Consider the following 27,819-nt stretch of genomic DNA (forward strand, 5'->3'; position numbering starts at 1 on the left):
CCCAGTGTGAATCGTGGCTCCCGAGGACAGCGGGAGTGGGCGGACAGCAGCGGGATTGCAATGATCACCGGGTTCAAAGGTGACCCGACTGCCAGTTTTAAAAAGTTGCTGCAGCCTTTCAAAGGCTGTGAATCATGGCCAGTGGAAGGGCTCCCCAGAGCATTGCTGGTGAGCAGGCCAGGCAGGAGGGTAGGGCAGGGGGGCACTGTGCCCCTCGTTTTTCGGATGATTTCTTTGCTGCCCTCCTCGAGGAGGTGACAGCTCGGCAGGAGGTCCTGGTATCTGAGGACGCGAGGAAGAGGCACCCCCACATGACCAAACCTGCCTGGGAGGAGGTCGTGAGCTCCCGTGACATGGTGAGCGCACCTGGATCCAGTGTTGCAAGCGCTTCAACGACCTGTTGCGCTCAGGGAAGTCTAAGTGTAGTGACTACATTGAATCATTGACAGCATGTGTCCTTCGCTGGGTGGGCCAGCAGATATTGGCCATGCCGAGGTCACCCTGAGAGGGTGGTGAAGAGATGGGTTCTGCACCCGCAGCATGTGGTACACTGAGACCAACATGACTGTTTTGGGGGCAACCTGGAGGAGCTGCACCTAGGCACAGTGCTGGAACTCCAGGACATGTCAAAGTCAAGGTGATAACATGCCAGGAGGGGAGCTTCAAGGTGGCGTTGGCACCGATCAATCTGCTGTCCTCTGCGCTCCACGTGCTTGCGCCTGCTTGCTATGGAAGGCTAGACCGTGTGGTGCCTGATGTGATTTAGGCAGCATTTGGCCAAGGGGGTGGGGTGGGGGTGGGGACAGGCTGAGCATCTTTGTGTGAGTGTTCGGCAGCAGCGGGGTGAGGAGGCACTGGAGCCCTGCAATGTCCCACTCTGGTTGGGGTGGGCCGTCTGTGAAGAGAGTCCAGGTACAAGTAGCACTAATCAATGCTCTTCTCTCCTTTCCAGGAGAAGAATGCACATAATGCCGCCGAGCGGGTGAGGACTGGCGGCGGGCCGGCACAGTTGGCGATTCTCAGCAGGTTCGAGCAGGAGGCCCTAGATTTGGAGAGGCGCCATGTGCCCAGGTCCACCGGTGTTGGTGAGGCTGGGGTGCCACGGGCAGGTTTGTTTGCCCAGCAGTGAGGTCACCATTGTTCTCCCAACAGCCATGGCAGTGCTGAATGTTCAGTGATTGAAGTTTGCAACATGGCTTGACCATTGCTTATGGAATAATGAGCACATAATGATCCAGGGGACAGGGATGCACATTGACACTGTCTCCATGTTAACTGATCCAATGACCTTGTTCTTCCTTTCAGCATCAGTGGAGCAGGGCCGGGAGGAGGAACAGCAGAGGCCTCCTCTCACACCTGAGGGCCCTGAAGTCTCACCAGTGTCACACCATCTCTGCCAGGCAGGCACCAGCACCTCGGTGGGAATTAGAACATCGGCTATTGGCCCAGAGCACAGCGATGAGGGCACTTCACAGTCGCTGGAGGAGCTGGCAGAGACAGAGAGTGCCCATGGCGCCAGCAGTCAGAGGACTGCAGAGGACCGCGCACATGCTCAGTCGGTGCCTGATGATGTGCCTCTGGGGTCGTTCACAACGCAGCAAACGCAGGAAATGCGGCCGGGTGTGCGGGAGCATCTGGGGGAGATACATGAGGCTATGCTTGGCTTGGTGTCCATGGTGGAGGAGTCTACGCGGATAATCGCCAAAGCAAATGAGCCTCGTGTCCGAGCGCCATGCATCTTCCATGGAGAGAGTGACGGCCCTTGTGGAGAGGCTCCTCCAGGAGACCCATCAGGGCTTCCTGGGGATGCGCTCGGACCAGCAAGCCCTCACATCGGCATTAACCTCAGCTGGTCAGTGCCAGTGTGGGAGATGGTCTGGGCACCAAGTTTCCCAGCTCGGTCCCCATCCATCCACAGTGAGCAGGGAGGTCCAAAGCGACCTCACGTCGACGCAGCAGCTGCCTGTCGTCTCTGCGGGCTCCTCTCCGGGCACTCCGGAGGAGGGGTGCAGCTCCTCCGTCCCTCTGCCAGTGACCGTAGCATCCAGTGAGGCTGCGACGACTGGGGAGATGCCAGCTGTGGAACTGGCCGCTCCCTCCCAGCCGGGGCCAGCACAGGCTCCACGGGCCAGAGGACGACCGCCATGATCATCGAGGCCAACAGGACAGCAGAGTCAGCAGGCTGGCTCAGATGTCACTCCCAGCGAGGGGTCAGCACCAAGATGCAGCACCCGGAAACATAAACATAAAGCACCTTAGGCACGCCACAGGTTTATCACTGGTGCTTTTGTGTTGGCCCGAGATGAGGTCTTTATGAATTTGTGTGATGTTTCGCACCTTTGTCATTTTGTTTCATTAAGTTTCTTTGGTTGTAATAAATTCGGACATGTCACCATGGCTGAAGTTGCCTCTTTTCATCTGCAGGTGGATAGTTTCCTATAATGTAATGAGTGTTTGGTGGGACAATCAGCTTTATTAACAAGGACCTTAGTTAATGTTCCTAACCAGGCAGACTTTACACTTAGGTATCGAGAATGGAGCCTACAGCCCAGGCTTGTCCTGGAGGTCCACATGTGGTGGGCTAGCTGAAGGTTCATGGGATTAAAGCCTCCCGGGTGTCTCTGCCTCCCTGGAGTATGCCCAGGTCAGCGTCTACCCCCTCAGCGTTTCCCTGTGTGTGCTCATCCTCGGACTCACTGCCGGACTCATTGTGTACAGCCACAGCGTCGGTATCTTCATCATCCACTTCGTCCCCCCTTTTCCAGCGCAAGATTGTGGAGAGCGCAGCATGCAACCACGATCACTGACACACGATCTGGGGGGTACTGGGGTGCGCCCCCTGAGCGGTCCAGGCATCGGAAACGCATTTTGAGAAGACCGATGGTTCTCTCCACCACAGCCCTTGTGGAGGCGTAGCTCCTATTGTACCGCTGCTCAGCTTCTGTTCTTGGATGGGGGAGAGGCGTCATGAGCCACCTTCTGAGGGGATAGCCCTTGTCACCCAGCAGCCATCCATCCAGCCGGGCTGGAGCACTGAAGAGCCCCGGCACCTGGGAGTGTCTGAGGATGTAGGTGTTGTGGGAGCTGCCTGGGTACCTTGCACAGACTTGTAGAATCAGCATCCTGTGATCACACACTATCTGCACGTTCATGGAGTGGAAGCCCTTCCTGTTGACAAAGGCACTTGGCTCACCTGCTGGCGCCTTGATGGCCACATATGTACAGTCTATTGCACCCTGGACGCGGGGGAAGCCAGCAATGGCCGCGAAGCCTCTGGCTCGCTGTGTCTGGCTTGCCTCAACCCAACGGTAGTGGATAGAGGTCAATGTACGCCTGATCAGAGCGTCTGTAACCTGCTTGACACAAGTGAACAGCTGATTGGGAGACACCGCAAAGATCACCCACCGAGCCCTGGAAGGAGCCAGAGGCATAGAAGTTAAGGGCAGCTGTGACCTTCAGAGCCACTGGCATGAGGTGTCCTGCCCACACAGTTAGCAGAGATCTCAGGCCCAATCATCTGACAGATACAGTTGACTGTCTCCCTTGAGAGACGGAGCCTCCTTCGGCACCGCACCTCAGACATATTGAGGTAGCTGCTTCGCCGCCTGTAAACCCTGGCAGCAGGATAGTGGCGTCTTCTGCAGCCCCATCTGCCTTGGACTACCTCTTGGCCCTGCACCCCTTGTGCCTGCGCCTGTCCTCCCAAAGGTGGCTCCCCTGGAGGCTGAATGTTCACTCCTGGCCTCCTCCCCCTTCTAGCCCTCCCCTCCTCCTCAGAGGAGGTGCCTCCAGTGGAGAGTTCAGCTCCCATTCCCAGGCTAAGGGAAGGCTTCCTGAAACCTGCAGGCCCAGAAAAGATTCCTCACTGCAGAGTGCTGACCTGAAGGTTGTGAGTCCAGACCAAGCAGCTGGTATGAGTTTTGAAGTATTGCAGGTCACACAGGCAAGTATCAGCAACTTGTGAAACATCAATATTTGACAGAGCACTCGCGACCCCACTGAGCCCTCTTATCCCGCCCATGGATGAAGTTTATACAAATGTGTCCTACCCGCCTGCCCATTGCGCCCGTGCGCCAACCCGAAGGTTACACGGATACCGAAAAATGACTGTCAATTGGGGCCTCAAGGGCCATAAGTGGCTGGTTAATGAATGGCGGGCGGGCATCAGACATCATCGCACACCCGCCTAACAAAATATCGCAATGGTGCGCGGTGACATTAGGACTCTCGCCCAACATCACCGCGCGTCATTTTACACGCGCATGCGTGTGGGGCCCGCTCCCACACGCCATCGGGAAAATTCTGCCTTTAATGTCACCATTAGCGCCTCCTTTAGCCAGTATCACCACCATCAACACCCCTTCGACCTTTGGTTTATGACATCTTTTGCAACCTCTCCTTTGCCTCCGCCTATCACTGGCCTCCTATCCAGCTTCACCTGTCCCCACCCCCCCCTTAAACAGTATATATTTCACCTCATTTTTAATTCTCTTTAGTTTTGAAGAGTCATACGGACTCGAAACGTTAATTCTGTCTTTCTCTCCACAGATGCCGTCAGACCTGCTGAGTTTTTCCAGCACTTTTTGTTTCAGATTTCCAGCATCACATACATAATGTGCAAAATCACTGTGGACTATTCTAAAGCGCTTCACGCAAAGGTCAGGATCTGGAACCTATATCTCCCAATCTGACTCAAAATCCAGCCCAAATTATTTTCCCACCCACCCCCCGCCAATAAACAGGAACAAGGAAATTAGTCTTCTGCATACCTTGATGCTTTTCATTAGGTTTGGCAACCCTGTAAAATGCTGCAGAGACAAATCATTAAATACTGTCTGGACCAGGTCTGTAAGGAAAACAAGCGAGAAGCTAATTAGACAGGGACGCCATTTCTTTTGTTATGTTTTGAACAACTTTCATTTGTAAACGTCCCTCAGTGATGCAGTCCTAACAAGCTGGAGAAGACAGTCATGGAAAAGTATCACCAAACCCAAAATCAGATACAACTGCTTCATCATGGGACTCACCCAACATTTTGATAAGAAATTGGTCAGGTAAGAACATTAAAGGATATGGAACCAAGGCAGGGAGATGGGGGTCAAGATCCAGATCGGCTGTGATCTCACTGAATGGCAGAACAGGCTCAAGGGGCTGAATGGCCTATTCCTGCTCCCATTTAATCTGCCAAGGACAGAGTCTGCAACCTTGCTCGGTGTCCCAAAAATGAATCAAAGAAGATCTGGAGCATTCGCCTATCCTTATATTTGAACACTGAGCAGCTCCCTTTCTTGCCAGCCCACTTCCACGGGTACATTAGCTCAATAACAATCACATTCCATAGGGATTCTAATCTTCAGCGGAACCCATCACTATAATCATCGATCCAATTCCTACCCAGATAGTGACCCAGCCCCTGTCTAACAAAGGGTGCCATTCTCTATCACTATAAACTATATTTCTGCCAAAATCAAAGAGTAGGCCATTCAGCCCCTTGAGCCTGTGCTGTCATTCTATTAGATTATAGACACGATCTGTTAGATCATGGCTGATCTGTACCATTTATCAATGTCCTTCAATGCTCTTACCTAATAAAAAATCTATTGCTCTCCAGCTTGAAAATTTCAGCATCCCACAGCCTTTTTGTGGGGTTGGGGGGGGAGGGCGATGGGAATTGCCGGGGGGGGGGGCGCAGTGGGGAGTGCAGTGCTCAAAATTTCAAATAGCCTTTGTTCGGTGGTGGGTGGGGGGGGAATCTTCCTGGTCATTGTTCGTCAGGGCTCAGTAAGAGGCAGATTCACCTCACTCAGCAGGTCGTGGGTTCATAGTCTCACACTGGAGGCTTGAGCACATAAAACAGGCAGAAGCCCCAGATCAGTACCGAGAAAGCACTGAGCCTTTCCTTTATTCTTTCATGGAATGTAGGCGTCACTGGCAAGACGAGCATTTGTTGCCCATCCCTAATTGCCCTTGAACTGAGTGGCTTGCTAAGCCACTACAGAAGGCAGTTAAGAGTCAACCGCATTGCTGTGGGTCTGGAGTCAGAGGTGCTGTGCTTCAGATGAGATGTTAAACCAAGTTTGCTCTCAAGAGAACATACAAGATCCTGTGGAACTATTCAATGTGGAACCAGACAGTTACCCCTGGCGTCCTAGCCAACATTTCTCTCTTAAACAACATCACTAAAATCTCTGCAGAAGGGTCATACGGAGTTGAAGCGTCAACTCTGTTTTTCTCTCCGCAGATGCTGTCAGGCCTGCTGAGTTTTTCCAGCATTTTCTATCTTTCCTTCCGGTTTTCTAGCATCCGCAGTATTTTGTTTTTAATCGCTAAAATCTTGCATTATATCATTACCAGTTTATGGGGGTCTCACTGTCTGCAACTGGCTGCCACGTTTCCTACAGTAAGTCCTCACTTAAAGTTGGCGTTGTGTTCCTGAAAATCCCGACTTTAAGCAAAATGGACTTTAACGAATTATGGGTTCCCATCGGAATCAATGTTAAAGGCAGAGTTGGGTTCATTCAAACATTTCTCACCCCAAAAAAAGAACGCGCAAGTTGAAATTCTGTACCATATATGTGCAACACTGTGCATTCCTAGCTTTAACAGCTTTTAAATCAAATATATCACTCAATATTTTTTTTTAATTACAGTACGGTATCTATCTCACCACAGCGCACAGTGCTTTTACATTGACCAGGCTGCATCTAGTGGCAGGAGGTGGTCATTGCAATCAGCAGCCAGCTGCACTGACCAATGTCTGCCACTAGATGGAGCGCAGGACTGAGTGTGAGTTTAGGAGCAAAGCCAGGGGCCACTGGTGGACAGACCCCGAGAACTCGGGTCAGGACAGAGGCCGGGAGGTCAAGTGTTAGGGTGTGCGGCAGCTGGGGCGGGGGGGAGGGGTGAATTGGCAAGGCCCAGAGTTGGCAAGGCTGGGGGTTGGGCTATACTGGCGGTGCGGGGAGGGTGGGGGGGTGGCTGGGAACTGAGGGTGAGGATGGGAGCAGGAGGCCACAGAAGAGGGAGTCTGTGGCAAATGACGTTAAAGTGAACCCGTCATCGTTAAATGGATATATTGACACTACTTGATTAACGGCATCAAAGTAAAACGTCAAGGGCTGACTGTATGTTAAAACAGTGATTGCAGTTCAAGAATGCACTGCCCTGATGGTGAAACGCTTTGGGGTGTCCCACGGTAACTGTATTATATAAATGCCAATCCTTTCCTTTACCATGCAGTGTCTTTCACGTTGCAGAGTGCAGCTTGGATCACACGCATCACCATACCTGCTACCTCCTTTAGCATGGACAAAGAGGGAGGCTCCAACTTCATGATCTGATTCTTGGCCAGCGATTCAAAGATCCTGTAATTGGTGAATCCTGGTAATTCTCTCCCACGGGACTTCTCCGTGTACTCTGACACTTTATCACTCATTATATCTTTAACTGCATCAACAACAAAAAGAAACACTCTTACAACCGGGCCTGTATTTCAAAGTCCTGTGGTACATTTTTATGTTTCTCAGACTATTGTTTTCTAGTGCAGCTGAAGACCTTATTCAATGAGGCCATTGAGCCAGCTACCAGCTCCTATTTTCTGACCTTTTCCCCCAGTGAAAACAGTCCTCCCTCCCAAGGGGCACCCAAGAAATTCAGCCCTAATGTTTTCAGATTCATCAGCAACTTCGTTGGTTCTACACCTACATCATTTAAGATTTTAAAAATCCCAAAATGCTTCATAAATGGAAATAAAGAGGGGATTAGATATTAGATGTTGAGTCAAGAGGGATAGTTAGGAGATGTTAACTGAAACCTTTGTCAAAGAGCTGGATTCAGGAAGATTTTAAAGATGTAGAGATAAATGGAAAGTTGGGGCAGAGGAGTTCCAGAGACAAGGGATAAGGTGTCTGAATACTCTACCATTGATGGAGGGGAGGAGGGGGGGGTGATGAAAAGAGGGACAATGCATAAAATGCCAGAGTATTTCTGGTACCGGCTTGGTCCACTGCTGGCACTCTTGCATCTGACACAGAAGGTCATGGGTTCAAACTCAACTTCTGTGAGTTGAGAGCATAATCCACACTAACTTACCAGGGCAATGCTGAGGGAGTGCTGCATTGTCAAATGCAACCCTAAACGGAGGCACTGCTTGCTGGCTCAGGTGGAAGTCAAAGATCCCATCTGAAGAAGAACACTGAGCTCTTCCGACATCCTGGCCGGTGATGGTCAGTCAACCGTCATAATTAAAACCTGGTCTTTCATCTCGTTGCTATTCACGGGAACTTACTGTGCACAAACTGGCTGCTGCATTTCCCTACATTACAACAGTGGCTGCACCTATAATGCACTGGCGGGAGTTTGAAGAAATGGAAGGTGCTATATTAATACACATTCGCTCATAAAAACGTTCATGCACTTGATCAAGCTGAAAGCCCAATCACAATGCTAATGCAGGCTTCTGCATGCCAAGTGGAATACTTACACTCTACCTGATCGTCATCAAGGAGGTTGTGCCACTTTCCAAAATTCTTTCGCACCAGTGTGTATAATTTCATATGATCCTCATAATCCCTTGAATATTCGCCATTTGTCAAGCTGAAGAGGTCTTCAGTGTAAGCTCTGATTTTCTGCAGTTCAGAAGTTAGAGAGTTAGTGTGTCAGTTAGTCTTTAACTGTAACTTGTCCATCAAGCCCATAAAAGCATCTTTCACTTCCTCACCCAGCTTCTTCGCGCTTACTTAAAAACAAAGCGCTGATATCTCTGTACGTCGTTAAACGGAGATTCCAAGCTTCGGGGGAAAGTATCACTTTCCTGGCGCATGCACCAAGTGTGAGCAGGTATAGTCATGAGTCATAATTGTACACTGGTACGGTGGTGCATTGGTTATGTTACTGGATTAGTAATTCAGAGAATGCAGGTTCAAACCCCTGCATGGGCGTTTTGAGAATCTGAATTCAGTTTATACCAGGAAACAATGAGCTGGTGACAGTGGACTGCCATTCTATCACACTAAGCACCTTCCTGACACAACTTATCAATTGTGTCCAAACATTACTGTGTGCCTTATATATGTGACATCACTGGTAAAATTACTAACATCTCCTTCCCAATGCTAAAAGAATGTTCGTTATACAGTTTTCAATAATCCATTATAAATTATTACAATTGAAAATACCGTGCATAGATTAGTTCACTGATAGCCTACAAATTCCATCTTGCAAACGACTCTTTAATAATTGCTCGCTCATACTTTACTCAAACTGACACGCAATTCCTCAAACCCTTCGTCACAAAGCAAAACCTTTTCTCAGAAAGAGCCCTCCATGAGTTCTCTCTTGCACTTACATCAATGAGGAAAGGAATCTTGTCCTCATCAGCCTCTGGTACTCCTGATCCCAGCATTTCCAGATCCCTGGTGGCTTCAGCAATTTTGCACCGAACCTCTTTCTCAATTGTCGGCAGGGTTTTCTTTGAGGAGAAAACAAATCATTTAAAACGTGCCGCTTTAAGCGGATGAACCCCCACAGCCCGGCCGCCCCACCCCCAACCGAATTGTGAAACCGCTTTGACCTCTCGCTTTTGTTTTGCATCCTTTCGGTATCTTGAACTACCCTGAATTAGTAAAGAAATGATGGCAACTCCCCGAGCCTTAAGTTTTTTCATATTCCGGGTGCAGGAGTGAGCAATGAGTTTGGGATGACAGGTAAAAACTGCGTTGTGCTCCTTCCCCAGCATTACTTTGAAAATGTATTTTAGCGTTGCTGAAAAAAAGAGAGAGCCATGTGGACGCTTTTCATCTTGCACTCATCAGAACACTCTGCAAGAACTCTAATATAAACAACAATTTATACTGTATGTTTAGCTGAAAATAATGGACAGCCATTCCCTGACTCATTGGTACTCTTGTGAAGTGTCCTGATGACTGCAAGACAAAAAGCTTCGACATGTCTCTTTTTTCCTAGCAATATTCAAGTTCTGTACTGCCAAGCAACAAAATGTATTTCATTTCCTTCTTCTTCCTCGGCCTAACAGACAAGTGCCTATACTTTTAGCTTTGTGAGATGATGGAACCACTTTGTGATTCCAATTTTATTTAGTGCTGCACTTAGGTGCAACTAAACTTTCTTCAATTCAATTGTGTAGGCTATCTGTCTAGAACAATTATCTAAGGTGAAGTAAATGACTTTCCTCATCACGCATCTATAGGTTGTTGAAAAAGAAAACCCAAGGAACCTTCTTGGTCTTCCTCCAATAGTGTCATGGGATCTTTTATACCCATCTGAGCCAGGCGTCATGTGACAATAAGGCACTTCAGGCAATGTGGCACTCTCTCAGTACTGTACTCGCTTGTCAATCAACGTGCCCAAGATCTGAAGTGGGGACTTAAAGCCACGAACCTTTAGCTTGGAGGAGAGAGCACTAACAACAGAGCCAAGCTAACCAACAGAGGATTAGTGAGAGAGAAAAATAGAGGAATTTCCTCACCTAAAATGAGAGGAGACAGGCTCAGGCTCTTTGTTCCAGAAAAGAGAGAGGGGTTGAGACATGACCTGATAGATGTCTTTTAAATTCTGAAAAGTTTTGATAGGGGTAGCCATGGAGATGTTTTCATTTATGGGGGGTAATCCAAAGCTAGAGCTATCAATTTAAGACGGTCACCAATAAATCCAACACTGTCTCTCCTGCCAACACAAGATGGCTGCCAATACCCATCTGCTCACCGTGCATTGGCCGGCACATGGAGACCAATGCAATGATGTCATTTCGCTGCACCCGGACATGCTCCCGATACATTATTTCCCACGACAGAATGAATTTCTATCACTTTAATCATAACGTTAAACTGTAAGTGTAACAGGTTGCTTTCTACATAGTGTCCCACGAATCAAAGGTGCAGCACCATTTCGAGCTATATCCTTTCCTTATAGGTGCACAGAGGTCGTAAACCTCTGGCTAACGCAACTCAACATCTGCACAAATGGTTCAGTCTAAAATTAAACTTCTTCAAGGTCAATTTTTACTAATAGATGGCAGTCAGTATAGGGCTCCACTGTTTCCCCCACCTCCTTTTAGAGAATTTTCTTCCATTGTTACGAAAATACTTCTAAACCTGTACAGTTTAGGCCGCTGACTACTCTGTCGCTCACAATGACGTACCGAAGTTAAGCACTAGAACTGTGCATGCACGGTGTTGGCAACAAACACAGCCTAAATTCAACGGGGGGGGGGTGGGGGGGGGGGGAAAGAGACATCTTTGCCCAGAGAGTGATTAGAATGTGGAACCCAGGGACCGGTTGAGGTGAAAGCATGGATACATTTAAGGGGAAGCTAGGTAAGCGTACGAGGGAGAAAGGAATAAAAAAGGATATTTTGATACAGTGATGAAGTGAGATGGGAAGGGGGCTCATGTGGATCACAAACACCAGCACAGACCAGTTGAGCTGATTGGTCTGTTTCTGTGCAGGAAATTCCAAGTGCGAACATTACTTAGAGCACAGATTGCTTTACCACCAATGGTGACGGAGGTGTGATTAATAACAATAGGTAAGCAGAGAGAGTTACTGACCCGGATCTGATTGACCAGTTCTGTGGTCAGTCTGGCAGCCACACATTGCACTGTTGCCATCTTTTCTTCCAAGAGGGTCCTGCGAGGCAAAAAGAAAAGGCACAATGACCAAAGATGTCACATATAGATCCTTAGGATCCACCAGGTACGTGAGATCACCTGAGCGAGTAAATCAGGCTGCTGGGACCCCAAGCCCAAATGAAAATGAGGTCTTCTGGAGGACCAGCAGTTAAAATGGGCTATGCCTCCTGTCAGTGAGTTTGAAAACTGCATCCTGTCAACTCCACATTAACCCCAGAGTTAAAATCGTGGCCCTGAAGTTCCTGGGTTGGGTAAAGGGCACAGGTTAAGATTTGCACCTTTGCATGGGCAGGAATTTCTGGCTTCTGGGTTTTCCTGGAGGAACACCCAACAGAATCTCCAATTCCTTTATTCTTTCATGGGATGTGGCCAGCATTTGTTGCCCATCCCTAACTGCCCTTGCACGGAGTGGCTTGCTGGGCCATTTCAGAGGGCAGTTAAGAGTCGAGCACATTGCTGTGGGTCTGGAGTCGCATGTAGGCCAGACCGAGTAAGGATGGAAGATTTCCTTCCCTAAAGGACATCCAGTGACATTACCATCACCTTAGCATCTACCCAACTGGCTACAGGGTGAGCCCCAGTGCCAGCGTCAAGAGTTAGGGCAGACTGACCTCATTCCCATGCTACTTGACTGTCACCTGCTCAACCCCCAGAATGAGCATTTCTATTGATAAAGTGCGGTTCACCAGGACCATTCATTGACGGTTCACTGAGATTGTGGAGACTTTTGGCCAGATTCACTGAAAACATTGGATTAAAGTTCTGTCACTTTTATAATCAAAGCCTGCCCCTAAATTTTACATTCATTCTTCATCAAGAGAATTACTCAGCACTGGGTGTTGCACAATGGAAATCCCACCAAATAACCTAGAGGAAGAGGCCATGAGGGAAGCCAGGTTGATCAGGCAGGACTTACAGATGCAGGTGCATCACATAGTAATGGCAGGAGAGGACTTTTAATCTGTCCAACCCACTTAACCAATGCTGGTTTCTAATAACCCTGAATCTTTCCATCTCATTGAGGGGGAAGGGGTAGGGTGTCCACTTTAGTCGTGGATCGTTGGAGCAGTTCCATTCACTGCTGCAGCAGATCTGGATCCAAGCCCAACTTCACCGACAGCTCTCAGTGCGGCAAAGAAAGCAAACCAACTCTCATCTTATGAAACAGGCTCATTCCAGGGAACCAGAGGGGTCTTTTGTCAGATCAACTGATTTGTGGCACACTCGAAGAGATGGACTGAGAATCGTTGGGATCCTGGAGACCAAGAACAAGCATAGCCCCTTCACAAGCCCCAACATGACTTCAATCTCCTAGCAACTGGGGTCCTGGTTCAATCACATTTTATCCCTTTATGATTCATTTATTTATCCTGGGTTTTTAGGGTCAAAGATTTCTCAAATCAGAGCAAATTGCTTGTTGCTAACCTGTGAACTGCAATGGCAAGTGCAATTATTAATGTTGAAATTAATCTGCCTCGCAGCCTTCAGGTAATAACCCTTGTTGGTGGAATATTTTGATCTAGATTTAGAGAGTTTTACTGGGGGCCTGAGGGTGCAAGCCCCATGTGTTAACGCTGCTCTAGAAGGCAAGTCACTAATGCCCTCTTTGCCAGGGCCGTTCAATTGACGCAATCTGGGCATGAGGACAATCGGATTTTTCCAGAATCTCGGGACTCCCCAGGGTTGCCGGCACTACTGATTGTACCCATGAGGCATTCAAAATGTAAGCTCCCTCCTCCCCCACCCTTTCAACATGTCAACGGTCAAACAGCCCACTTGACATTGGCTGCCTTTGCTCCAGGGTGAAGAATGGCCATTAAGGTGAAGTCCATAAAGAATGTTAACTTTCTTTTATCACTGACTGAAATCAACTGGCTTTGTTTAGCTGAAGGGTCATTCGGACTCGAAACGTTAACTGTGCTCCTCTCCGCAGATGTTGCCAGACCTGCTGAGTTTTTCCAGGTATTTTTGTTTTTGTTTTGTTTAGCTTGACATTGCCCAACAGTGACCATAGGCATTAGGCATCATAAAGCCTTTAGAAAGTATTTGTGAGGAAAAGCTGGAATTTGACAAATTTTAAAAACACAATGTCAAGTGTCACTCATGCATTTTGGCATTTGTGCAGCGGGAATCTAAATTTCCAGGTAAGAAGTGTCTTACTGCATAAAAAAAAAAGCCAAGGTTGAATGTAGGAAGAAAAATGGCTGACTGGTGTACAACTTCTGGTATTACAAAATGGCTGCCCCATATTTCTTCAATCTAAAAGGGCATCACAATTTGCTGTGAAATGGCGCAATGATTAAACTTCAAAATAAGACATTTATTATGTTGAGTTTAAAACATCCTCATAAATCTAGTAGGACCATTGCTGGGAGTCTTCTGGACCGTCTGTTACGGTCAGAACCTCTTGTTTACCCAAGACATGGTGAACAATACAGGAGAGAAGGGACGCCCTGGGTCACAGGTTCCTGCTTTCCTGGGGTTGGGATTCACTTGAGGAGACATGCCTGGCGAGAGAAGATTGAACATGGTCCATGGCAGCAGTGGGCTCGATCTTTTTATTTCACACACGCAATTTTAAACGGAGGGTAGAACGTGGATGAGCCCCGAAAGGGATGGTGACCCTCGGGACATGGAGGCCCAGCCGATCTTAATGATTGGGCCTCGTTACCTTCTCGCTGACTCGGCCACAGCAGGGCAGGTCCGCTATCCGGCAGGCAGACAGGAGCAGGAAACCAGTCACGGCCGGTGTTTGGGGTGGGTGGGATCCCAGAGCCAAGGAAGGGCAAAGGATTTTTTTTGTGTGCCAATGATCCACCTCCCTGAAGGTCTGAGTTGACGAGGAAACCCTCAGTGCTCCCGCCCCTCGGTTCAGCTCACTGGCTGAAACTACAGATCAGGGCCAGGTGATGTCTTTGTTTTTTTTAAAGAGGACCCCACTTGCCTTAATGCAAGTGTCCTGCTCCAAAGAGCAGGCTATCGTCAGGGCTTACCGAATCAGAGAGAGCGAGATTGCTTTCTTTTTAACTGCTCACCTCACCTGGTTTCTACCAGGCCTGGGAAATTGAAATTGGGCCCAATTGGGCTAATCAGGTTAAAACTGCTTTCAGTTATTGAATTTATACCTTGCCGTGGAATATTTTCACATCTGGTCGCATGCAGGAAATTCTATTGAAGAGAAGCACTAGGTCAACGAAATAACCAATATTCTGTTTTTATTTAACCTTACCTGAAGTACTCATTCTGTCTGAAAAAAGCTTTCTCCCTTTGCAATGCCTCAGCCAAGGTCAGTTGTTCATTAATGTCTTGCTGTCCACGGCATCTGACAACCATGTAACCTTTATTCAAAGCAACGACCTCATTCCTCATGATTTTAAGGATGCTTTCCTCTGTGCCCTTGTCGACCAGGTCCGGCTTTGTTAATATACCTGGATATTCAAAACGTCAATGATAAGGCTTCAGTGATGAACAAAAAAAAACAAAAATCACAGTGCAGACACTGGTCATTCAGCCCATCGAGTCTGCGCAGGAGCCATTTTGTCAAAGCTCGCTCACTTGCACTCTCTCCATACTTATTAGTATTTCACTTCATCCTATTTTTTTTTTGAAGCTGGGAAATGGAATACTTTTTACAATGGGATCCAGTGTCCAATGAAGTGTTACTAGGTCAGGTACAACATGGGTCATACAGAGAAGGACATGGGCAACAGGCGCCATGGGAACACCATAACCTCCTAGTCACACGTCACCAGGGGGGAAAAAAAAAATACAACTGCAGTGTTTTGGGGAAAGAGTGCAACTTGAATTGCCCTTCGAAATGAGCCAGCACTGACTCGATGGTCCTTCTGTCCTGTACCATTCTGATTCTCTAAGAAGGTGTGGATCGGGGGATGCAAAGATTCCAGATATCGGTTTTCCTGTACCCTGCTCAGCGAGCACGCCTGCTGAAGCAAACCACAGCCGGCCCGTGAAGGTGGAAGTGGGGCCCTTTAGGGGAGGAAACCTGCCATCCTTCCCTGGTCTGGCCTATAGGTAACTCCAGACTCTCACATTGTGGTTGGCTCTTAACTGCCCTCTGAAATGGCTGAGCAAGCCACTCCGTTCAAGGGCAGTCAGGGATGGGCAACAAATGCTGACCCAGCCAGTGAATCCCACATCCCATGAAAGAACGGGGTCGGGGGGGGGGGGATAAAAAACTCCTGTGCATTTTCATCACCAAGTTCTCCACGGGAGATGAAGCCAATCAAAGTGTGATATTCTGAGGGGTGTATTACACAACGTGTGGGCAGGTAAGGACCTGGAAGCATATTAAAGTTGCTGCCATTTTGTAAGCCAGAATGATGAAGCAGAGCTGTCATCCATTTTGTAAAGTCTGGAACTGGACAGGATTGTATTGTTGGCAGTGGATTCACGGGCCGAGTTCAGCTGCGCGCTTTTCTGCTGAAGAAAATGAATTTTTAAAATCGTCGTCACTCCAGCTGATGTCCCCACATCAAAACGACTGACTTCCATTTGAAAAACGGAACTTCTGGTGTTCTGCCGACATAGCAGAAACTCGGCCCACTCAAAGGGGAGCTGCCGGGTCCAGACCAGGCAGCTAGCAAACCTAATCAGGCACCATAAAAGATGGAAATTTTACTTTGAGGCAAAAAGGGTGACTAATTTTCTATGCATTTCGATGTGCATTTTTATCTCCAAACTTCACTATTCCAATGTCCTCTTAGCCTGCCCAGCCCCCCCACACCCCCACCCCCACCCACCGCACAACACCTTGCACCCTCCAACAACTTCAGCTTGTCTAAAATAAACTTAGCTGCCCATTTTCTAACTTGTGCCATGCCCCCCCCCTCATCCCTGACCTTACATTGGCTCCTGGTCCAGCAACATCATGATTATCAAATTCTCATGTCTGTTTTCAAATCCCTCCATGGCCTCACCCCTCCTTATCTTTAATCCCCTCTGGCCTTAAAACCCTTCAAGATTCCTGCCCTACTTCAAGTCTGAAATCTTATGAAGCCTCAATTTTCATCGCTCCACCACCCGCGGCCATACCATCAGTTGCCAGGGCCCTAAACCCTTGGTGTTCCCTCCTTAAATCTCTCTGCCTCTCCTCCCTCCTCATTTAAGACACTCCTTAAAACCTAACTCCCAGCTAGCACTTGGTCACCTGTCCTAGTTTCACCTCATGTGGCTCAGTGTCAAATTGTGTTTGACAACACACCTGTGAAGTCTCTCAGGATGTTTTAGTACATTAATGGCATGAGAGGAATGCAAGTTGTTATACAATCAGAACCAATCATGATTGGCCTTGTGCATTTTTACAATAACAAACACCGAAAAGAAACGAGGAGCTTTCTTCCTACCTAATGTTCTCCCTCCTGAAGGGTCTGCTTCCTGAGCCATTTTCAAGGCCTCTGTGGTTGCTATGTCAACATTACATGGGATGACAACAAGGTTAATGGTCTTATCTTCATTAATGTAGGAACTGATCAGCTGCTTGATCTAAAGAAATTGGGAAGAAAAATCAATAAAAATAGAGTCATAGAGGTCTACAGCAGAGAAAAAGGCCCTTTGGCCCATCGCGTCTGCGCCGCTCAAACAAGTACCTAACTAATCCCATTTTCCAGCACTAGGCCCATAGCCTTGTATGCCATGGCATTGCAAGTGCACATCCAAATACTCCTTAAATGTTATGAGAGTTTCTGCCTCTGCCACCCTTTCAGGCAGAGAGTTCCAGATTCCCACCACCCTCTGGGTGAAAAAATTCTTCCTCACATCCCCTCTAAACCTCCTGCCCCTTACTTTAAATCTATGCCCCCTGGTTATTGATCCCTGCACCCAAGGGGAAAAGTTCCTTCCTGTCGACCCTACCTATGCACATCAATTTTATGTATCTCAATCATGGCCCCCCTCAATCTCCTCCGCTCCAGGGAATATAACCCCAGTCTACCCAATCTCTACTCATAATTAAAACTCTCCAGCCCAAGCAACATCCTGGTAAATCTCCTCTGTACTCTCTCTAGTGCAATCACTAGATTCCAGAACTGCATGCAATACTCTAGCTGTGGACTAACTAGCGTTTTATACAGTTCCAGCATAACCTCCCTGCTCTTATATTCTATGCCTCAGTTAATAAAGGCAAGTATCCCATATGCCTTCTTAACCACTGTATCTACCTGTCCCGCTACCTTAAGAGACCGGTGGACATGTACACCAAGATCCCTCTGATCCTCGGTATTTCCCTGGGTCCTACCATTCATCGTGTATTCCCATGCCTTGTTGTCCTGCCAAATGCATCACCTCACACTTATTCAGATTAAATTCCATTTGCCACTGATCAGTCCATCTGACCAGCCCGTCTATATCCTCCTGTAATCTAAGACTATCCTCCTCACTATTTAGCACCCCACCAATTTTTGTGTCATCCGCGAACTTACTGATCAACCTTCCTATATTCAAGTCTAAATCGTTTATATATACCACAAACAGCAAGGGGCCCAACACCAATCCCTGTGGAATCCCACTGGACACAGGCATCCAGTCACAAAAATACCCCTCGACCATCATCCTCTGCTTCCTGCCACTCAGCCAATTCTGGATCCAATTTGCCAAATTGCCTTGGATCCCATGGGCTCTTACCTTCATTATCAGTCTCCCATGCGGGACCTTATCAAAAGCTTTGCTGAAGTCCAAGTAGACTACGTCAATTGCATTGCCCTCATCTACACATCTGGTCACCTCTTGGAAATTTTCAGTCAAATTAATCAGACATGACCTCCCCTTAACAAAACCATGCTGACTGTCCTTGATTAATCCCTGCCTCTCCAAGTGTAGATTAATTCTGTCCCTCAGAATTGCTCCCAATAGTTTCCCCACCACTGAGGTTAGACTGACTGGCCTGTAATTCCCTGGTTTATCCCTTCCTCCCTTCTTGAATAACGGTATCACATTGGCTGCCCTCCAGTCCTCTGGCACCTCTCCTGTGGCCAGAGAGGTATTGAAAATTATTGCCAGTTCCCCTGCTACCTCTTCCCTTGCCTCACTCAACAACCTGGGATACATTTCATCCAGGCCTAGAGATTTCTCTACTTTTAAGCCTGACAGGCTACTTAGAACCTTCTCCCTTTCTATGCTAATTTCTTTAATTATATCACAGTCCTTCTTCCTGATTTCCATACCTACGTTGTCCCTCTCACTTGTGAACACCAACACAAAAGTGTTCATTTAGGACCCTACCTATGTCTTCTGGCTCCACACACAAATTACCACTATGGTCCTTAATCGGCCCTACTCTTTCCCTAGTTATCCTCTTACTCTTAAAAGTACTTGTATAATAACTTTGGATTTTCCTTTATTTTACCTGCCAATGTTTTTTCATGTCCCCTTTTTGCTCTCCTAATTTCCTTTTTAAGTTCCCCCCTATACATTCTATACTCCTCTAGGGCTTCCGCTGTTTTGAGCCCTCGGTACCTGCCATAAGCCTCCCTTTTTCTCTTTATCCAATCCTGTATATCCCTCGACATCCAGGGTTCCCTGGATTTGTTGGTCCCACCCTTTATCTTTACAGGAATATGTTGGCCCTGTACTCTCCCTATTTCCTTCTTGAATGAGTCCCACTGCTCTGATGCAGATTTTCCTAAAAGTAGCTGCTCCCAGTCCACTCTGGCCAAATCATATCTGATCTTATTAAAATCAACCTTCCCCCAATTTAGAATTCTGATTTCTGGCCCACCCTTGTCCTTTTCCATAACAACCTTGAATCTAACCGAGTTATGATCATCTATCTGCAAAATGCTCCCCCCACTGATACCTTTACCACTTGCCTGGCTTCATTCCCTAAAATTAAGTCCAGGGTGGCCCCCTCTCTTGTAGGACCTTCTACGTACTGGCTTAAAAAGCTTTCCTGGATGCATTTTAAGAATTCCGCTCCCTCTAAACCTATCACACTATGACTAACCCAGTTAATGTTGGGGAAGTTGAAATCCCCCACTATTACTAACCTATTATTTTTACACTTCTCTGAAATTTGCCTACATATCTGATCTTTTATTTCTCCCTGACTGTTTGGGGGACCATAGTACACTCCCAGTAATGTGATTGCTCCTTTTTTGTTTTTCAGTTCTACGCATATGGCTTCATTTCAGAAGCCTTCAAAGATGTCATCCCTCCTTAACTGCTGTAATTCATTCCTTGATCAATATTGTAATATCCCCTCCTCTTTTACCTCATTCCCTGTCTCGCTTGAAGACCCTACATCCTGGAATATTGAGCTGCCAATCCTGCCCCTCTCTCAACCATGTCTCTGTGACAGCAATGACATCATACTTCCATGTGTTAATTTGTGCTCTCAATTCATCTGCCTTATTTGTCAGACTCCTTGCATTAAAATAAATACCATCCAACCTTGCCAAACTCCCTTGTTCCTTAACTGGCCTATAATTTCTATGCCTTCCAGACTCACTTGCTCTCTCTTCTAATTTTGGCTAGAGGAAAAAAAAACATGGATTCATGTAATGCCTTTCATGGCCTCAGGATATTCTAAAACACTTTACGACCAATGAAGTAATGTTATAATGTAACATCCAATTTATGCACAGAAAATAATTAACAATACTAAAAGAATGCTGGGCTTTATATCCAGTGAACCAGAATACAAGGATGTCAATTGTATATTGATTTGTGTTTAATTGTGGGCAGGTGGTGGGCCTAAAATATAAATATAAATAGACCCAGATTGAAACGGTGGTGCCTGGGTTAGGAGATGCTTGCTTGTACCCTAACTGTGTCAGTAAATATTTATGAAGTGTGTAAAGATTGACTTCAGTTATATCCTTCACCAGCTGGCTTTCTGGATTATAACAAACGGGGTAGAGGTTACGCTCCTTGTTGAACTACTGATCTCATTGAATAGTGGAGCAGGCTTGAGGGACTAAATGGCCTGCCCCGATACTATATTCTTCAGCAATGTCGCACAAATAGGAATATCATAATGATTAAATAATGCCTTTTTTTTAAAAAAAAATGTTGATCAGGACACAAGGGTCTTCCCTGCTCTTATTAAAAATAGTGGGATCTTTTGAGTCCACCTGAGACACCAGACGGAGCCTCGGTTTAAAGCCTTATCTGAAAGATAGCACCCATGATAGTGCAGCACTCCTTCAGTACAGTGCTGAACAGGCTGCTATCACTGAACCACAGCTGACACCGTGAAGAGGGAGTGGAATTCAAATGCAAACTTGATCTTCAAATATCAGGAGGGAGCTGGCCACGAGGAGTGGGCAAGGGTCAGGTTCAGGAGAGTGCAAAAAAAAAAACGAGACAGACAAGAGAAAAAAAACGAGCAAGGGAAAGAGGTGGGAGTGAGACAGACAAGTGGAATGAAGGGTGAAATGGACAGGTAAACCTAAAACAAGAGAGACAAAAAGCAGAGATGAGAGAGGAGGATCAAGACGGTGGAACAATAAATGTGACCAGGAGAGAGCGAGAGAGAGAGAGCGTGAGAGAGAGAGTGAAACATACCACTCTCTCTCAGATTATTTACCACGGTTTCATAATTAAAGTTGTCTGGCAGCCAGCAGGGTACTTAATACATTATATTGTGACAGTGACTGCTGTGATTGCTCCGCTGGCCTGCTGTTGGTTCCTGCATTACCTGCTCTCCAATATCCTGTGGCTGATTACCAACCGCCACTCTTGCTATTCCTGGCAGATCAATTAACGTTAGATCAGGAGAATTGCTGGACTCCACTTCCAGACTGATTAGCTCAGAGCTGATTCCAAGGTCCTTTCCAGCCATGGTGTTCTGAGCTGGAAACCAAAGCAAACTCAGCATCAATCACACAGCATAATCTCCTGACAGAAATCCACAGAGCGCGCAGGGATAAATTGATTCTTTCCTCCCCATTGTCAGATTAGTCGCTGTCGTTTACCTTTCTCTGCCCGTCAGGATAAGTAAACGATTGCTGCTCCAAACGCCTGAGAGAGGGCTGAGTCCATAAGGAAGACCTCACTGCAGCGACTAAGTTCCATTGCCCTAGTCTGTACTTGATACTTTACCTGTCTGTGCTTTTCCTAGACACACTGAACTCAATTTATATTTTGTGGGGTTAGGGGAGGAGAAGGTGGGAGGGCTGGTGGTGGGCACATTTGAGACAGTTCAGAAGGCTGGGGGGGAAACCCTCTTCCCCCAATGGGATGGCAGAATGAAGCTTGAGCCTTTTTAAAAACAGGAGTGACTCTCTCTCCAAAGTGGCCGAACTGATCACTGGACCGGGGCCTGGGCAGGGTCGGCACTGGACCGGGGCCTGGGCAGGGTCGGCACTGGACCGGGGCCTGGGCAGGGTCGGCACTGGACCGGGGCCTGGGCAGGGTCGGCACTGGACCGGGGCCTGGGCAGGGTCGGCACTGGACCGGGGCCTGGGCAGGGTCGGCACTGGACCGGGGCCTGGGCAGGGTCGGCACTGGACCGGGGCCTGGGCAGGGTCGGCACTGGACCGGGGCCTGGGCAGGGTCGGCACTGGACCGGGGCCTGGGCAGGGTCGGCACTGGACCGGGGCCTGGGCAGGGTCGGCACTGGACCGGGGCCTGGGCAGGGTCGGCACTGGACCGGGGCCTGGGCAGGGTCGGCACTGGACCGGGGCCTGGGCAGGGTCGGCACTGGACCGGGGCCTGGGCAGGGTCGGCACTGGACCGGGGCCTGGGCAGGGTCGGCACTGGACCGGGGCCTGGGCAGGGTCGGCACTGGACCGGGGCCTGGGCAGGGTCGGCACTGGACCGGGGCCTGGGCAGGGTCGGCACTGGACCGGGGCCTGGGCAGGGTCGGCACTGGACCGGGGCCTGGGCAGGGTCGGCACTGGACCGGGGCCTGGGCAGGGTCGGCACTGGACCGGGGCCTGGGCAGGGTCGGCACTGGACCGGGGCCTGGGCAGGGTCGGCACTGGACCGGGGCCTGGGCAGGGTCGGCACTGGACCGGGGCCTGGGCAGGGTCGGCACTGGACCGGGGCCTGGGCAGGGTCGGCACTGGACCGGGGCCTGGGCAGGGTCGGCACTGGACCGGGGCCTGGGCAGGGTCGGCACTGGACCGGGGCCTGGGCAGGGTCGGCACTGGACCGGGGCCTGGGCAGGGTCGGCACTGGACCGGGGCCTGGGCAGGGTCGGCACTGGACCGGGGCCTGGGCAGGGTCGGCACTGGACCGGGGCCTGGGCAGGGTCGGCACTGGACCGGGGCCTGGGCAGGGTCGGCACTGGACCGGGGCCTGGGCAGGGTCGGCACTGGACCGGGGCCTGGGCAGGGTCGGCACTGGACCGGGGCCTGGGCAGGGTCGGCACTGGACCGGGGCCTGGGCAGGGTCGGCACTGGACCGGGGCCTGGGCAGGGTCGGCACTGGACCGGGGCCTGGGCAGGGTCGGCACTGGACCGGGGCCTGGGCAGGGTCGGCACTGGACCGGGGCCTGGGCAGGGTCGGCACTGGACCGGGGCCTGGGCAGGGTCGGCACTGGACCGGGGCCTGGGCAGGGTCGGCACTGGACCGGGGCCTGGGCAGGGTCGGCACTGGACCGGGGCCTGGGCAGGGTCGGCACTGGACCGGGGCCTGGGCAGGGTCGGCACTGGACCGGGGCCTGGGCAGGGTCGGCACTGGACCGGGGCCTGGGCAGGGTCGGCACTGGACCGGGGCCTGGGCAGGGTCGGCACTGGACCGGGGCCTGGGCAGGGTCGGCACTGGACCGGGGCCTGGGCAGGGTCGGCACTGGACCGGGGCCTGGGCAGGGTCGGCACTGGACCGGGGCCTGGGCAGGGTCGGCACTGGACCGGGGCCTGGGCAGGGTCGGCACTGGACCGGGGCCTGGGCAGGGTCGGCACTGGACCGGGGCCTGGGCAGGGTCGGCACTGGACCGGGGCCTGGGCAGGGTCGGCACTGGACCGGGGCCTGGGCAGGGTCGGCACTGGACCGGGGCCTGGGCAGGGTCGGCACTGGACCGGGGCCTGGGCAGGGTCGGCACTGGACCGGGGCCTGGGCAGGGTCGGCACTGGACCGGGGCCTGGGCAGGGTCGGCACTGGACCGGGGCCTGGGCAGGGTCGGCACTGGACCGGGGCCTGGGCAGGGTCGGCACTGGACCGGGGCCTGGGCAGGGTCGGCACTGGACCGGGGGGCCTGGGCAGGGTCGGCACTGGACCGGGGCCTGGCCAGGGTCGGCACTGGACCGGGGCCTGGCCAGGGTCGGCACTGGACCGGGGCCGGCCAGGGTCGGCACTGGACCGGGGCCTGGCCAGGGTCGGCACTGGACCGGGGCCTGGGCAGGGTCGGCACTGGACCGGGGCCTGGGCCAGGGTCGGCACTGGACCGGGGCCTGGGCAGGGTCGGCACTGGACCGGGGCCTGGGCAGGGTCGGCACTGGACCGGGGCCTGGGCAGGGTCGGCACTGGACCGGGGCCTGGGCAGGGTCGGCACTGGACCGGGGCCTGGGCAGGGTCGGCACTGGACCGGGGCCCTGGCCAGGGTCGGCACTGGACCGGGGCCTGGGCAGGGTCGGCACTGGACCGGGGCCTGGGCAGGGTCGGCACTGGACCGGGGCCTGGCCAGGGTCGGCACTGGACCGGGGCCTGGCCAGGGTCGGCACTGGACCGGGGCCTGGCCAGGGTCGGCACTGGACCGGGGCCTGGCCAGGGTCGGCACTGGACCGGGGCCTGGCCAGGGTCGGCACTGGACCGGGGCCTGGCCAGGGTCGGCACTGGACCGGGGCCTGGCCAGGGTCGGCACTGGACCGGGGCCTGGCCAGGGTCGGCACTGGACCGGGGCCTGGCCAGGGTCGGCACTGGACCGGGGCCTGGCCAGGGTCGGCACTGGACCGGGGCCTGGCCAGGGTCGGCACTGGACCGGGGCCTGGCCAGGGTCGGCACTGGACCGGGGCCTGGCCAGGGTCGGCACTGGACCGGGGCCTGGCCAGGGTCGGCACTGGACCGGGGCCTGGCCAGGGTCGGCACTGGACCGGGGCCTGGCCAGGGTCGGCACTGGACCGGGGCCTGGCCAGGGTCGGCACTGGACCGGGGCCTGGCCAGGGTCGGCACTGGACCGGGGCCTGGCCAGGGTCGGCACTGGACCGGGGCCTGGGCAGGGTCGGCACTGGACCGGGGCCTGGGCAGGGTCGGCACTGGACCGGGGCCTGGGCAGGGTCGGCACTGGACCGGGGCCTGGGCAGGGTCGGCACTGGACCGGGGCCTGGGCAGGGTCGGCACTGGACCGGGGCCTGGGCAGGGTCGGCACTGGACCGGGGCCTGGCAGGGTCGGCACTGGACCGGGGCCTGGGCAGGGTCGGCACTGGACCGGGGCCTGGCCAGGGTCGGCACTGGACCGGGGCCTGGCAGGGTCGGCACTGGACCGGGGCCTGGGCAGGGTCGGCACTGGACCGGGGCCTGGCCAGGGTCGGCACTGGACCGGGGCCTGGCCAGGGTCGGCACTGGACCGGGGCCTGGGCCAGGGTCGGCACTGGACCGGGGCCTGGGCAGGGTCGGCACTGGACCGGGGCCTGGGCCAGGGTCGGCACTGGACCGGGGCCTGGCCAGGGTCGGCACTGGACCGGGGCCTGGCCAGGGTCGGCACTGGACCGGGGCCTGGCCAGGGTCGGCACTGGACCGGGGCCTGGCCAGGGTCGGCACTGGACCGGGGCCTGGCCAGGGTCGGCACTGGACCGGGGCCTGGCCAGGGTCGGCACTGGACCGGGGCCTGGCCAGGGTCGGCACTGGACCGGGGCCTGGCCAGGGTCGGCACTGGACCGGGGCCTGGCCAGGGTCGGCACTGGACCGGGGCCTGGCCAGGGTCGGCACTGGACCGGGGCCTGGCCAGGGTCGGCACTGGACCGGGGCCTGGCCAGGGTCGGCACTGGACCGGGGCCTGGCCAGGGTCGGCACTGGACCGGGGCCTGGCCAGGGTCGGCACTGGACCGGGGCCTGGCCAGGGTCGGCACTGGACCGGGGCCTGGCCAGGGTCGGCACTGGACCGGGGCCTGGCCAGGGTCGGCACTGGACCGGGGCCTGGCCAGGGTCGGCACTGGACCGGGGCCTGGCCAGGGTCGGCACTGGACCGGGGCCTGGCCAGGGTCGGCACTGGACCGGGGCCTGGCCAGGGTCGGCACTGGACCGGGGCCTGGCCAGGGTCGGCACTGGACCGGGGCCTGGCCAGGGTCGGCACTGGACCGGGGCCTGGCCAGGGTCGGCACTGGACCGGGGCCTGGCCAGGGTCGGCACTGGACCGGGGCCTGGCCAGGGTCGGCACTGGACCGGGGCCTGGCCAGGGTCGGCACTGGACCGGGGCCTGGCCAGGGTCGGCACTGGACCGGGGCCTGGCCAGGGTCGGCACTGGACCGGGGCCTGGCCAGGGTCGGCACTGGACCGGGGCCTGGCCAGGGTCGGCACTGGACCGGGGCCTGGCCAGGGTCGGCACTGGACCGGGGCCTGGCCAGGGTCGGCACTGGACCGGGGCCTGGCCAGGGTCGGCACTGGACCGGGGCCTGGCCAGGGTCGGCACTGGACCGGGGCCTGGCCAGGGTCGGCACTGGACCGGGGCCTGGCCAGGGTCGGCACTGGACCGGGGCCTGGCCAGGGTCGGCACTGGACCGGGGCCTGGCCAGGGTCGGCACTGGACCGGGGCCTGGCCAGGGTCGGCACTGGACCGGGGCCTGGCCAGGGTCGGCACTGGACCGGGGCCTGGCCAGGGTCGGCACTGGACCGGGGCCTGGCCAGGGTCGGCACTGGACCGGGGCCTGGCCAGGGTCGGCACTGGACCGGGGCCTGGCCAGGGTCGGCACTGGACCGGGGCCTGGCCAGGGTCGGCACTGGACCGGGGCCTGGCCAGGGTCGGCACTGGACCGGGGCCTGGCCAGGGTCGGCACTGGACCGGGGCCTGGCCAGGGTCGGCACTGGACCGGGGCCTGGCCAGGGTCGGCACTGGACCGGGGCCTGGCCAGGGTCGGCACTGGACCGGGGCCTGGCCAGGGTCGGCACTGGACCGGGGCCTGGCCAGGGTCGGCACTGGACCGGGGCCTGGCCAGGGTCGGCACTGGACCGGGGCCTGGCCAGGGTCGGCACTGGACCGGGGCCTGGCCAGGGTCGGCACTGGACCGGGGCCTGGCCAGGGTCGGCACTGGACCGGGGCCTGGCCAGGGTCGGCACTGGACCGGGGCCTGGCCAGGGTCGGCACTGGACCGGGGCCTGGCCAGGGTCGGCACTGGACCGGGGCCTGGCCAGGGTCGGCACTGGACCGGGGCCTGGCCAGGGTCGGCACTGGACCGGGGCCTGGCCAGGGTCGGCACTGGACCGGGGCCTGGCCAGGGTCGGCACTGGACCGGGGCCTGGCCAGGGTCGGCACTGGACCGGGGCCTGGCCAGGGTCGGCACTGGACCGGGGCCTGGCCAGGGTCGGCACTGGACCGGGGCCTGGCCAGGGTCGGCACTGGACCGGGGCCTGGCCAGGGTCGGCACTGGACCGGGGCCTGGCCAGGGTCGGCACTGGACCGGGGCCTGGCCAGGGTCGGCACTGGACCGGGGCCTGGCCAGGGTCGGCACTGGACCGGGGCCTGGCCAGGGTCGGCACTGGACCGGGGCCTGGCCAGGGTCGGCACTGGACCGGGGCCTGGCCAGGGTCGGCACTGGACCGGGGCCTGGCCAGGGTCGGCACTGGACCGGGGCCTGGCCAGGGTCGGCACTGGACCGGGGCCTGGCCAGGGTCGGCACTGGACCGGGGCCTGGCCAGGGTCGGCACTGGACCGGGGCCTGGCCAGGGTCGGCACTGGACCGGGGCCTGGCCAGGGTCGGCACTGGACCGGGGCCTGGCCAGGGTCGGCACTGGACCGGGGCCTGGCCAGGGTCGGCACTGGACCGGGGCCTGGCCAGGGTCGGCACTGGACCGGGGCCTGGCCAGGGTCGGCACTGGACCGGGGCCTGGCCAGGGTCGGCACTGGACCGGGGCCTGGCCAGGGTCGGCACTGGACCGGGGCCTGGCCAGGGGCGGCACTGGACCGGGGCTGGCCAGGGTCGGCACTGGACCGGGGCCTGGCCAGGGTCGGCACTGGACCGGGCCTCTGGCCAGGGTCGGCACTGGACCGGGCCTGGCCAGGGTCGGCACTGGACCGGGCCTCCCGGGCCTGGCCTCACGGGTCGGGCACTGGACCGGGGCC

General features: G+C 54.0%; 1 protein-coding gene across 1 annotated transcript in view; it reads right to left on the bottom strand.

Moving 5' to 3' along the window:
* LOC144691813 (interferon-induced GTP-binding protein Mx1-like) overlaps positions 1 to 27,819 on the bottom strand; it is a 51,592-nt gene that overhangs the window by 7,072 nt on the left and 16,701 nt on the right. The window contains 8 exon segments of the mRNA XM_078560321.1: positions 4,770 to 4,846; positions 7,288 to 7,446; positions 8,483 to 8,627; positions 9,347 to 9,469; positions 11,568 to 11,646; positions 14,878 to 15,076; positions 17,012 to 17,150; positions 21,301 to 21,455. Coding sequence (XP_078416447.1) covers positions 4,770 to 4,846; positions 7,288 to 7,446; positions 8,483 to 8,627; positions 9,347 to 9,469; positions 11,568 to 11,646; positions 14,878 to 15,076; positions 17,012 to 17,150; positions 21,301 to 21,455 — 1,076 coding nt within the window.

Source organism: Cetorhinus maximus, chromosome 16 (assembly GCF_964194155.1).
Source record: "Cetorhinus maximus chromosome 16, sCetMax3.hap1.1, whole genome shotgun sequence".
Taxonomy (NCBI): domain Eukaryota; kingdom Metazoa; phylum Chordata; class Chondrichthyes; order Lamniformes; family Cetorhinidae; genus Cetorhinus; species Cetorhinus maximus.